At 37.5% G+C, this 12149-nt stretch overlaps 1 protein-coding gene across 1 annotated transcript; it reads left to right on the forward strand.

Moving 5' to 3' along the window:
• The first annotated feature begins 1347 nt into the window (after positions 1-1347).
• Positions 1348-6787, forward strand: LOC104237163 (2-methylpropanoate--CoA ligase CCL4-like). Its single transcript, XM_009791258.2, has 3 exons — positions 1348-2453; positions 4532-4901; positions 6003-6787. The coding sequence occupies exons 1-3, from the start codon at positions 1422-1424 to the stop codon at positions 6449-6451; spliced, it is 1851 nt and encodes a 616-aa protein (XP_009789560.1). The 5' UTR covers positions 1348-1421; the 3' UTR covers positions 6452-6787.
• The last annotated feature ends 5362 nt before the right edge of the window (positions 6788-12149 follow it).

Here is a 12149-nt window from a genome sequence, read left to right on the forward strand (position 1 = left end):
TTTTTATTTTTTATTTTATTTTTCTGCACCCCCCCCCCAACCCCCTCAATATTTTTTTTTTACTTTTTTTTTTTGTATTTTCATTTTTTTCCTGCACCACCCACCACCCTAACCCATTTTCCAACTTACACATTTTAAGGAAAAAGGCTCTTTTATGCAAGATGAGCATGGTTCTAAACACATGGTCAAGTTGGGCGATGACCCATTGTTTAGCTCATCTTGACCTAGCCCATCTTAGCCCAAGTATACTTTGGGTTGGATTGGGCAATGACCCATTTATTGACCTAACTCATCTTGACCCGCCTAAATTCAGCTCAACCAGCCCATTTGCCACCCCTAAATTCACACTCCTTGGGGTATGGTCCTTATTCGAATCATGCATGAACACAGAATACATTGTGTACAGACATATCGCTTTGCCCTTTAATAATATTGATTGATAACTTTGAATAGGTTATAATATTAAAATTTTCAATAAAAAATATAAGGGTAAATAAGAATATTGTTTCCCAAAGAATTTAGACACCTGAAGCCTACCCATGTCACGCTGGAGCTCCGTTAATGATAAGGACAAAATGAGATAATTTCTTTAACGGCAAAAGTATGAATGCACCAAAAGTCTAATAATAGTAAAATTGAATAATTTTGAATAGCATATGGATAAATTTGAACTTTTTATTAAGTACTTTCTCTGATCCACAATAAGTGATTCATTTATTTTTTTATTTTGGTCTAAAATAGGTGTCTATTTATATAATTAAGAAAAAACTTAATTTATTTTTTCAAAATTACCCTTATGTACGTATCCTTAAAAAGTCATTTACTCCTCACATTTGAGAACAGAAGTAAGTGTTACTATAACTATGCTGCAATATTTAATTAAGGGTAGTTTGGTCAAATTATCTATTTTTTTCTAGAATTTAGTATTTCCTTAATGGGTGTGCCCAAAGCAAATTGGTTACTTATTATGGACCGGAGGGAGTAGTAAATAAATACAATTACAAAATATTTGACATTTTAGAAAAACTATAAACATTTATTACTTTTTCTAAAGTAATCCTTACGGGTTCTACTACTGAAGTGTTTATTAAGTGAGTGATAAATAAAACGGATAAAATATATTTTAGATAGATATTTTTATGATTAAAATTATAAAATATCGTTGTAAAAGGGTGTACAGAAAATTCCAAAGGTACAATTGGGCTGGATAATAAATAGTACTACAAATTAAAGGTGGGACGTTCAGCATTTATTCTTGTTCTATCTTTCCTTGTCTATCTCAAGTGGCCATTTTTTTAATTTGGGTATATATAAGTGGCCAACTTCTGCTATATATAGCACCATATATATCGTTGCTGAAACTTGTTATATAACCCATAGAAAGAAAGAAAAAAAGAGGGGGGAAAAAAACACACCACATTATGGTTATATTAAGGCCAAGCATAATACAAAATCCATGTCTAAATGCTTGTGACTTGGTTTCCTTTGGCATATATTCCAAACCATTGGAAATTCCATGCCTTAAATCAAGAAATGGTATTGAACTAAAGAAATTACGAAAAAGTTCAATCCGATCTTCACTAGCCTTAAATCCTGTCAGTCCTGAAATTTTCCAAGAAAATGGAAGCGCGACCAAGAAAAAACCAAAGGGACCTGCAAATTCATGTCCTTTTTCACCTTTAGATTTCTTGGAAAGAGCTTCTATTGTATATGGAAATTGTACATCAATTGTGTACAATGATATAAGTTACACATGGTCTGAGACTTATACTCGTTGCTTAAAATTAGCATCTTCCATTTCATCACTTGGTATTAAAAAAGGCGACGTTGTTTCCATCTTAGCTCCTAATATTCCAGCCATGTACGAGCTCCAATTCGCTGTACCAATGTCCGGTGCAATCCTCAACAACATAAATTTTCGACTTGATCCACGAACGTTATCTGTTTTGCTTCAACATAGTGAAGCAAAACTTATATTCGTGGATTTTCAAGCGACTTCTTTAGTCGTTGAAGCACTTTCTCTGTTTCCACCAAAGGTACAAATTCCAAAATTAGTACTTATTGAAGATGATGATCTGAACAATAAAAGCTCCTCATTTTTCGATAATAAGTTCCATAACAACTACGAGAACATGATTAAAGAAGGCGATTCGAGTTTCAAATTGATTACACCAGATAGTGAATGGGAACCAATTGTACTTAATTACACTTCTGGTACAACTTATGCACCAAAAGGTGTACTTCATAGCCATAGAAGTGCATTTACAATGGCTATTATGGGAATAATTGATTGGTGTGTGCCGAAACAACCTGTGTATTTGTGGACATTGCCAATTTTTCATGCTAATGGTTGGGGATTTTGCTGGGGAATGGCTGCTGTTGGTGGAACTAACGTATGTCTCCGTCGAGGTCATGATGCTTCTTCAATATATGAAGCTATTCACCAACATAAGGTAACGTTTTGATATTTAATCATCTCGTCTAAAAGTTTACTTTGCTTTCCTGAGCCGAAGGTTTATTGAAAACAGCATCACTACCTTTATAAGGTAGGGGTAAGGCCTGTATACATACTCCCTTATCAGAGCCCACTATGTGGGATTATACTTGGTATGTTGTTGCTTTTGTCGTGTAAAAGTTTATGTTGTGTGAGGAAAAACACACTTTTAGTTATGTGTCTTTAACATGTCTTTTCATGTGAGGGTCTGTTATTATTTTTTTTTTTTATGGATCACACGCGCAAAAAATCATTTTGATTATCGGTGGAGGTGAGACCCGAATTACTCAAATCTCTGCCTGGTATTGAGAAATATCTACAAGCCTAAATTGTTTAAGACAACACAGTACTTCTTTCCGGGGTGTTCAAATCGAACCGGAAAACCACACCAAATCGAAAAACCAAACCAAACCGATTAAAAAACCCAATTAGGTTTGGTTTGACTTGGTTTGGTATTGAGTAAAAAAATCTGAACCAAACCGTCATATAAATATATAAATTTTATTTATATTTTTAAGACTTTAGAGTGAATTTTCTTTAGAAAATGTAGAAATATTTGGGATCCTCTCATGCATGGGCGAAGCCACCTTTAGCAAAGAGTGGTCAACTGACCACCCTTCACCGAAAAATTACGAAAACATACACTGTGTGTATAAGTAAAATATTGATTTTAGATATATAAAACCTATATTGAACACTCTTTGTCGGAATTTTTTTTCAACTACTTTCAACCTTGAACACCCTTGGAAACATTTCTGGCTTCGCCACTGCTCTCATGTATTAACCTTGAAAGCGTAAATTAACGAAAAATTATTGTTAGACGACTAAGAAATAACTATCATGTGTTACTAAAAAAATTCCCCCATTAGAATATATTAATAGATCATATGTTTGTCAATTTTTTTCATATTTACTAAATATATATTCACTTATTAAAGCCTTATCTATAATTTTAACAAAGTAAGATTGAACTAATATTCATGTAACAAAAAAACTCTAAAACCCGAAAAATCCGACAAAACCGAACTAATCCAAACCGATATAATTGGTTTGGTTTGGTTTTGATAAAAATCGAACAAACCCGATCCATGTACACCCCTACTTCTTCCTATCATGTTTGCCAAAAATAGTTCCAGAATACCTGTTATTTTAGAAAATAATAAAGAATTAATCATTATTAATGATCATTATCAGAGTTAGCATTTATTGGAAAATCAATGTGGTAAAGATCAATGAATAAATATAGGTAAATTAGTCAAACAACCCCTAGAGATCGTTTGGTTTGTGAACAAACCAGAATTATAATTCCAAAATTATAATATTGAAATTAAATAATGACAAAATTATTTAGTGGGTTGCTTTTATTAATAAAGTTTTGGTTCAATGGAATAAAAATGGAATATTCTGGATATAATATTTTACATGTATTTGGTTTTACGCTAGATAAACTTGAATCTTTATTTTCAATTTTAATCTTGACGTTCTTAAAGGACTTTAGAAGAAGAGTCTCGGAAAAGGACATCTTTGTCACTTTGGTATTTTATATTGGGATTAGTAATCTCAGAACTGTTATTCAATATTAAGTATGGTATAAAAGTAATAGCATAATTATACTACAAATAATCACGAAATTACTAATTCGAAATCAAAAACCCTATTAATCGCTAGATAAAATAATTTCACATTTTATCTAGGGATTTATTATCCCTTATCCGTTCAACCAAACGACCATTACTAATGCTTTGTTAAAGAGTGGGTGGCGGAGAGGAGTTTTGGCGTAACTAGTAAAATTGATGTCATATGACTAGGAGGTCACGAGTTCAAGCTGTGGAAACAACCTTTTGCAGAAATAAAAGGGTAAGGCTGCGTACTATAGACCTTTAGGGTCCGGCCCTTCCCCGGATCTCGTGCATAACGAAAACTTAGTGTATTGAACTACCATGTTAAAGAGTTGGTGAAAGTTATCATGACAACTTTATATGAATAGATAAGAGTATTAATCACTGCCGTACTATTTAATTCTTTCTGTTGCAACAGGTAACACACATGTGCGGTGCACCAGTAGTACTAAATATGCTATCTACCTATCCAAAAAGGCAACCCCTTGATTCTCCTGTATACATATACACCGCCGGAGCACCACCGCCGCCCGCCGTCCTCGACAGAACGGAATCTTTAGGCTTTGTAATAAGTCATGGTTATGGATTGACAGAAACAGGAGGACCTGCAGTAACATGTGCATGGAAACAAGATTGGGATCATTTGCCACAGTCAGAAAGAGCACAGCTTAAATCAAGACAAGGTGTGAGAATGGTAGGATTTACAGAGGTTGATGTAGTAGATTTTGAAACTGGAATTAGCATTGAGAGAAATGGTATAGCAATTGGAGAAATCGTCTTGAGAGGAGGTAATTATTCGAATTTATGGACTTGCACATATATTAATTACTTTCCGGTCTTAATTTATGTGATATCATTTGACTAGTTACAGTGTTTTAAGAAAGAAATGAATAGATATTCGTGTGACTATAATTCATCTTATTAAAGGTAAAGGAAATTTTTAAAATGGCAAAATACATAAAGAGACATTTAAAGTTGGTCTGAGATGTCTATCTCACACTCCAATTTACTCAATGATCAAGTAAACACTTTAATTTGGCACGGTTGTGTCTCATGGACATCCCCATCAGGTAAGCTTAGGTGTGTCCACGAAACACAGATCTGAGAAACTTTAAGTGTCTCTTTATGCATTTTGCCTTTTAAAATTAAATTATTTTTAAATATAAAAACATCGTATTCTTATTGGGATAGACTTAAAAAAAAGAATATCATATAAATTAGTACGGAGGATAGTATTTGTCATCATAAATTGTTTGGTCCAAATTAAAAGTGATTTTAATAAGAACAAAAGATTGTATGTTTAAGGCTTATAAGTTGATCAAAAAGGCCTGTAAACACCTTTTGTTTTATTTAGGTTTGGTATATATCCAAAAAGCTTGTAAGCCAACTGCTTATACGTCAAAATTAACCAAAAATCATAAGTTGGTTAACTCCAACTTATCAGCTTTTAAACACTTTTACTTTGACCACAACTTTTACAATCTTATCCTTAATATTTTTTCTAATTCTCTAAATATCTTTCCTAAAACAAAACTCCTAATTTTCTCTCCATCCATATTCGTCTGTCCTCCTCTTATTTATAAAGATACTTTTAAATTTATAAAAAAAAATTGTGTAACCATGAAAATAGTCTCTTGTAGAAATGTAGGGTAAGACTGCGTATAATAGACCCTTGTGGTCCAACCCTTCCCCGAACCCCGCGCATAACTGAAGCTTAGTGCACCAGGCTGCCCTTTAAATTTTTTGTAAGGAATTAAAGGGTATTTTAGTCATTTTAATAAAGGAACGACTATCAGCACTTTCCAACCAAATACATCAACTATTTATTATCAATTTCATCCGTCCTCTCGAATTCAGATAGCTTCTGCTTCTAATTTTTGTTCCAACAGGTACTGTAATGCTTGGATACCTTAAAGACCCTGAAGGAACATCAAAATGCATGAAAAATGATGGATGGTTTTACACAGGAGATGTTGGAGTAATGCACTCAGATGGTTACTTAGAAGTAAAAGACAGATTAAAAGATGTTATAATTTGTGGTGGTGAGAATATAAGCAGTGTAGAAGTGGAGTCAATTTTGTACAAACATCCAGCAGTAAATGAAGCTGCAGTTGTAGCAAAACCAGATAAATTTTGGGGTGAAACACCTTGTGCTTTTATTAGTTTGAAAACTGATGCAGAAAAGATGACAGAGAAGGAATTAAGAGATTTTTGTAAAGAGAATTTGCCTCTTTATATGGTGCCAAGAACTGTGGTAATTGAAGATGAGCTTCCGAAGACAGCAACAGGAAAGATTCAAAAGTATTTACTTCGGGAGAAAGCGCGGTCGTTGATGTAGTGGACTTATTAGGCGCAAAGCTAGATTAGTCGAGTCAGCTGGTTTTCAAGAATGGATAGTTAAGAAAAGTATAGTATGAGTTTCAGTTCAATATTGCTATGAATTTAAGTTTTTATATTGGAAATATTTATATCATCAACAAACATTTGTGGGTGGGTGGGGGGGGGGGGGGTTAAGAATAAGCACAAAATATTGCCAGATGGTTTCTCTGAACACGATCTTGTTTTGCATTTACCATATTATTTTCAGTTCAAATGTCGCTAAGAGTGAAAGATTTTCAATTAGTATTTCTCTGAAATTATATCAATGTAATAGAAAAACTTAAATTTTTGGCGATGTTTGAACTGAAGGTCATATTGATAAATGCAAAGCATGGTCGCGTTCTGGAAAAAATCATGTGGTAGTATTTTTGCTTGTTATAACCTTTCCTACCAATGGTATAGTATAAATCGACATGATGTAAGAATTAAGAATATTTGTAATTTTACTACTACAAGTCGGAAGTGGATGAGCTCAGTAATCACATATTCTAATGTATGTCTATAGCATAGTCCATTTTGTACTATTTTTGTAAATTTACGAATTAATAAAATTTAAAGATTTATGAGGCTTATTTACCACGTCTTAAGGCGTACATGCCCCCTCATCCTAGGTACAATGCTGCATATTGTTTCTCGTCTTTTAAAACACTAAAAAAAAAAGGCATACTAATACTGTTGCAAATATAGAAAACTAATTCGCACTCAGTGTTTACTTCAAACCACATGAATTTACTATAGTTGAGTTATAAAGTAAAGTGTGCAAATAATAGATAAATAAATCATGGTTAAATGATATGTAGATCTGGATGGTTGAATTTCTGTCTATGAAACTGTCACGATCCTAAATCCGAATCCGATCGTGATGATACTTATCGTGAAACAAGGCCAGCCGACACAAACCCCCAATAGCAATTAACAGTTATTTAATTCATAATTAAGTCATTAATAAGAGATAAATTTCAAAATAAAATGAAATAGAACAAGTGCGGAAACAAACACAGCGCGACATCAGGGTGTCACCAGTCATGAGAATCTAAACATTTGTCTAATAGTATGAAAGAGACTACGCAGTCTATTACAGAACTAATACAAAGGAAAGTAAGATAAGTGGGAGAAGCACTGGGCTGCGAACGCCGAGCAGCTACCTAGTGAACTCCGAACAGCCTGTTGGAAGCAATCAACCCTCACTAGCGGGACCCGTAACTCCTGAATTTGCACACAGTGTGCATGGAGTAATGTGAGTACGCCAACTTAGTGAGTAATAAAAGTAAAGGCAGTTGAGGGAAAAGAAAATACATAAAGCACAACAAAATACTACAAAGAGGCAGTGTAAAACCAGAACAAGGCAATAATCAGTAAAAATACGTAGAAACACTTTAGTTCAATAAACGCTCTTTAAAACAACTTTTAGCAGTTAAGCGAGTGAATGAAAAGCAGTAAGAAAAGATAGACACATAAAATTAGCCCCTCGGGCTATCTCACAATCACTCGTATCAGCCCCTTGGGCAATAACATAGAACAACATCAGCCCCTCGGGCTATATCACATCTCACACTGGGTACCCGCGCTCACTAGGGTGTACAGACTCCGGGAGGGGCCTCTTATGGCCAAGCGCAATATCAAGTCATCTCGTGGCATAATCAAATAGGCACTCGGCGTTATAACAAGCCACCTCGTGGCGTAACAAATCGGGCCCTCGGCCTCATAATCATGAATCAGTATATCACTGCTGCTGCGCGCAACCCCATCCAAAAGTATCCTCACAATACAGGCCCTCGGCCTTACTCGGTCAGAATCTCATAAGCCACTCAGGCAACAGTAAAATATGATGCTCAGCCCAAAATATCATTTAAAATATCAAAAACAAGTAAAGGTGGTTGAGTTGTGAAAAACAGTAGAATATAGCATGACTGAGTACAATTACGAAGTCAAAACAGTGAGAAATAGTAGTAAAAATCCCCTAAGGGTCCAAATAATTGGCACGAGGCCCAAATATGACATTCAACCCAAAACATGATGATAACAAATAGTTTCGATCAAATATGCAGTTAACAGTCATACGGGGCGGACTAAGTCATGATCCCCAATGGTGCACGACCCCACGTGTGCCACCTCAAAGTAGCACAACGATGTGAAATTCGGGGTTTCAAACCCTGAGGATAACATTTACAATCATTACTCACCTCTATCCGGTCCAGACAATAGCTCCCGATGCCTTTGCCTCTCGAATCGGCCTCCGGATGCTCCAAATCTAAGCAAAATCAGTACATAACCATCAAAATATGCTAAGGGAACAAAACCCACTTGAAAAAATCAAATTACAACACAAAATCCGAAATTAACCAAACCCGACCCCCGGGCCCATGTATCGGATATCCGATAAAAATTTCATCAATAAACTCCTTATCCTCCCACGAGTTCATCCATATCAAAAGTACCAAAATCCGACCACAAATGACTCCTCAAATCCTTAATCAATGGTCTCCAATCTCAAACCATAGTTCTTTCAATATTTACCCATAAATTTCCATAAATTTCAAGCCTAATCCATGAATAGCACCATAGGGATGAGTTTTAGGATCAAAAATCTTACCACAATGAAGTGCCCTCTGATTCCCTCTTCAAAATCCCCCAAAAAGCTCCAAAGTCGATTTAAAATGGTGACGAAAGGCTGAAAATCGCGAAGGATGAAATATATACCTTCTAACCCAGGGATTCAACACCTATGGTCCTTTTCCCGCTTCTGCGGTGTAACCAACCGCATCTGCGATTTTCACTTAAAGGCCCAATTCCGCATCTGCGATAGAATGCTCGCACTTGCGCTATCATAGGTGCGCTCCCATGACCGCTTCTGCGATTCCAGCTGACTTACCTCTTGGCCGCATCTATGGCTCCATCTTCGCTTTTGCGAGTCCGCACCTGCGGTCCCCTAGCGGCAGGTGGGGTTATGACAGCAATAGGAAATCTTCAGCTGCCAAAACCCAACTCAACATCTTCCGTCATCCATCCGAAATCACCCCGAGGCCCCCAGGACCTCAACCAAAAGCATGAACAAGTCATATACCACTATTCAAACTTATACCATTCTTCAAAACACCTAAAACAATATCGAATCAACCAAAACACCGAATTCAAGCCTAAGGTTCCAAAAATCTTCCGAATTACGCTTTTGATCAAAAATTCTATCAAACTACGTCCGAATGACCTGAAATTTTGCACACACATCCCAAATGACACAACGGACCTACTGCAACTCCCGGAATTCCATTCCGACCCCTATATCAAAATCTCACCTATGAACCGGAAAACACCAAAATTCCAATTTCGCCAATTCAAGCCTAAATCTACTCCGAACCTCCAAAACACGTCCCGATGACACTCCTAAGTCCCAAATCATCTCCAAAGCTATCCGAACCATCGGAATTCACTTCCGAGTCCTTTTTCACATAAGTCAACATCCAGTTGACTTTTCCAACTTAAGCTTACTCAAAAGAGACTAAGTGTCTCAAACCTTACCAAAACTTTTTTGAACCCGAGACAACCAACCCGATGACATATAATACAGCTAAACAAGGCAATAAGAAGCAGAAATGGGGAAAATGGAGCGGTAACACATGAAACGACCGGCCGGGTCGTTACATCCTCCCCCTCTTAAACAAACGTTCATCCTCGAACGGGTCAAGAAACATACCTGAAGCCTCAAATAGGTGAGGATATCTACTCCGCATCTCCCGCTCCGTATCCCAAGTAGCCTCCTCCACGGGCCGACCTCTCCAATGCACTTTCACTGAAGTTATATCCTTTGACCGCAACTTTCAAACCTGATGCTCCAAAATAGTTACTGGCTCCACATCATAAGTCAAATCATCATCTAACTGAACCGTGCTGAAATCCAAAACATGAGACGGATCGCCAATATACTTCCGGAGCATGGAAATATGAAATACCGGATGCACACTCGATAAGTTGGGTGGCAAAACAAGCTCATAAGCCACCTCCCTAATCCTCCGAAGCACCTCAAAAGGCCCAATGAACCGAGGACTCAATTTACCTTTCTTCCCAAATCTTATAACATCTTTCATGGGTGAAACCTTCAACAAAACCTTCTCACCAACCATGTAGGACACATCCCAAACCTTCCTGTCAGCATAACTCTTTTGTCTCGACTGCGCTGTACGAAGCCTTTCCTGAATCACCTTCACCTTGTCTAAAACATCCTGCACCAAGTCTGTACCCAATAGCCTAGCCTCACTTGGCTCAAACCAACCAATTGGAGATCTACACCGCCTCCCATACAAAGCCTCATATGGAGCCATCTGAATACTCGACTGGTAACTGTTGTTATAAGCAAACTCTGCGAGTGGTAGAAACTGATCCCATGACCCTCCAAAATCAATGACACAAGCGCGCAACATGTCCTCTAATATCCGAATAGTACGCTCGGACTGCCCGTCTGTCTGAGGGTGAAAAGTTGTTCTCAACTCAACCTGGGTACTCAACTCTCGCTGCACAGACCTCCCAAACTGTGAAGTAAACTGAGTGCCCCTATCTGAAATGATGGGAACTGGGACACCATGCAAACGAACAATCTCTCAGATATATATCTCTACCAACCGCTCTGAAGAATAGGTAGTACACACAGAAATGAAGTGCGCAGACTTGGTCAGCCGATCCACAATCACCCAAATAGCATCGAACTTCTTCAAAGTCCATGGGAGCCCAACTACAAAGTCCATGGTGGTCCGCTCCCACTTCCACTCTGGAATATCCATCTGCTGAAGCAAGCCACCCGGTCTCTGATGCTAATATTTCACCAGCTGATAATTGAGACACCGAGCTACAAATCCCACAATGTCTTTCTTGATTCTCCTCCACCAATAATGTTGTCTTAGATCGGAATACATCTTTGCAGCACCCGGATGAAAAGAATACCGCGATCTATGGGCCTTCTCCAGAATCAACTCCTGAAGCCCATATACATTGGGCACACATATCCGGTCCTGCATCCTTAACACCCCATCATCACCAATAGTCACATCTCTGACATCATCGTGCTAAACTCTGTCCTTAAGGACAAGCAAATGAGGATCATCATACTGGCGCTCTCTGATGCAATCAAATAAGAAAGATCGAGAAATTACACAAGCCAATACCCGACTGGGCTCCGAAATATCTAACCTCACGAACCGATTGGTCAAGGCCTAAACATCAACTGCAAGAGGTCTCTCCCCAACTGGATTATATGCCAAACTCCCCATACTCACCGTCTTCCTACTCAAGGCATTGGCCACCACATTGGCCTTCCCCAGATGGTACAAAATAGTAATATCATAATCCTTTAGCAACTCCAACCATCTCCGTTGCCTCAAATTGAGATCCTTCTACTTAAACAAGTGCTGGAGGCTACGATGATCAGTAAACACCTCACAAGACACACCGTACAAATAATGCCTCCAAATCTTCAACGTGTGAGCAATGGCAGCCAACTCTAAATCATGAATAGGGTAGTTTTTCCCATGGGGCTTCAACTGACAATAAGCATAAGCAATAAATCTACCCTCTTGCATCAGTACACACCCAATACCAACTTTGGAAGTATCACAATACACGGTATATGAACCTGAAGCTGATGGCAAAACTAACACTGAAGTTGTGGT

This window comes from Nicotiana sylvestris, chromosome 9 (assembly GCF_000393655.2).
Source record: "Nicotiana sylvestris chromosome 9, ASM39365v2, whole genome shotgun sequence".
Classification (NCBI taxonomy): domain Eukaryota; kingdom Viridiplantae; phylum Streptophyta; class Magnoliopsida; order Solanales; family Solanaceae; genus Nicotiana; species Nicotiana sylvestris.

Bases quoted from the DNA above. Each gene is read 5' to 3' on its own strand.
- LOC104237163 (XM_009791258.2), top strand. From the start codon at position 1,422: ATGGTTATATTAAGGCCAAGCATAATACAAAATCCATGTCTAAATGCT. The intron at 2,454-4,531 runs GTAACGTTTTGA...CTGTTGCAACAG, and splicing joins AAGCTATTCACCAACATAAG to GTAACACACATGTGCGGTGC. The intron at 4,902-6,002 runs GTAATTATTCGA...TTGTTCCAACAG, and splicing joins AGAAATCGTCTTGAGAGGAG to GTACTGTAATGCTTGGATAC.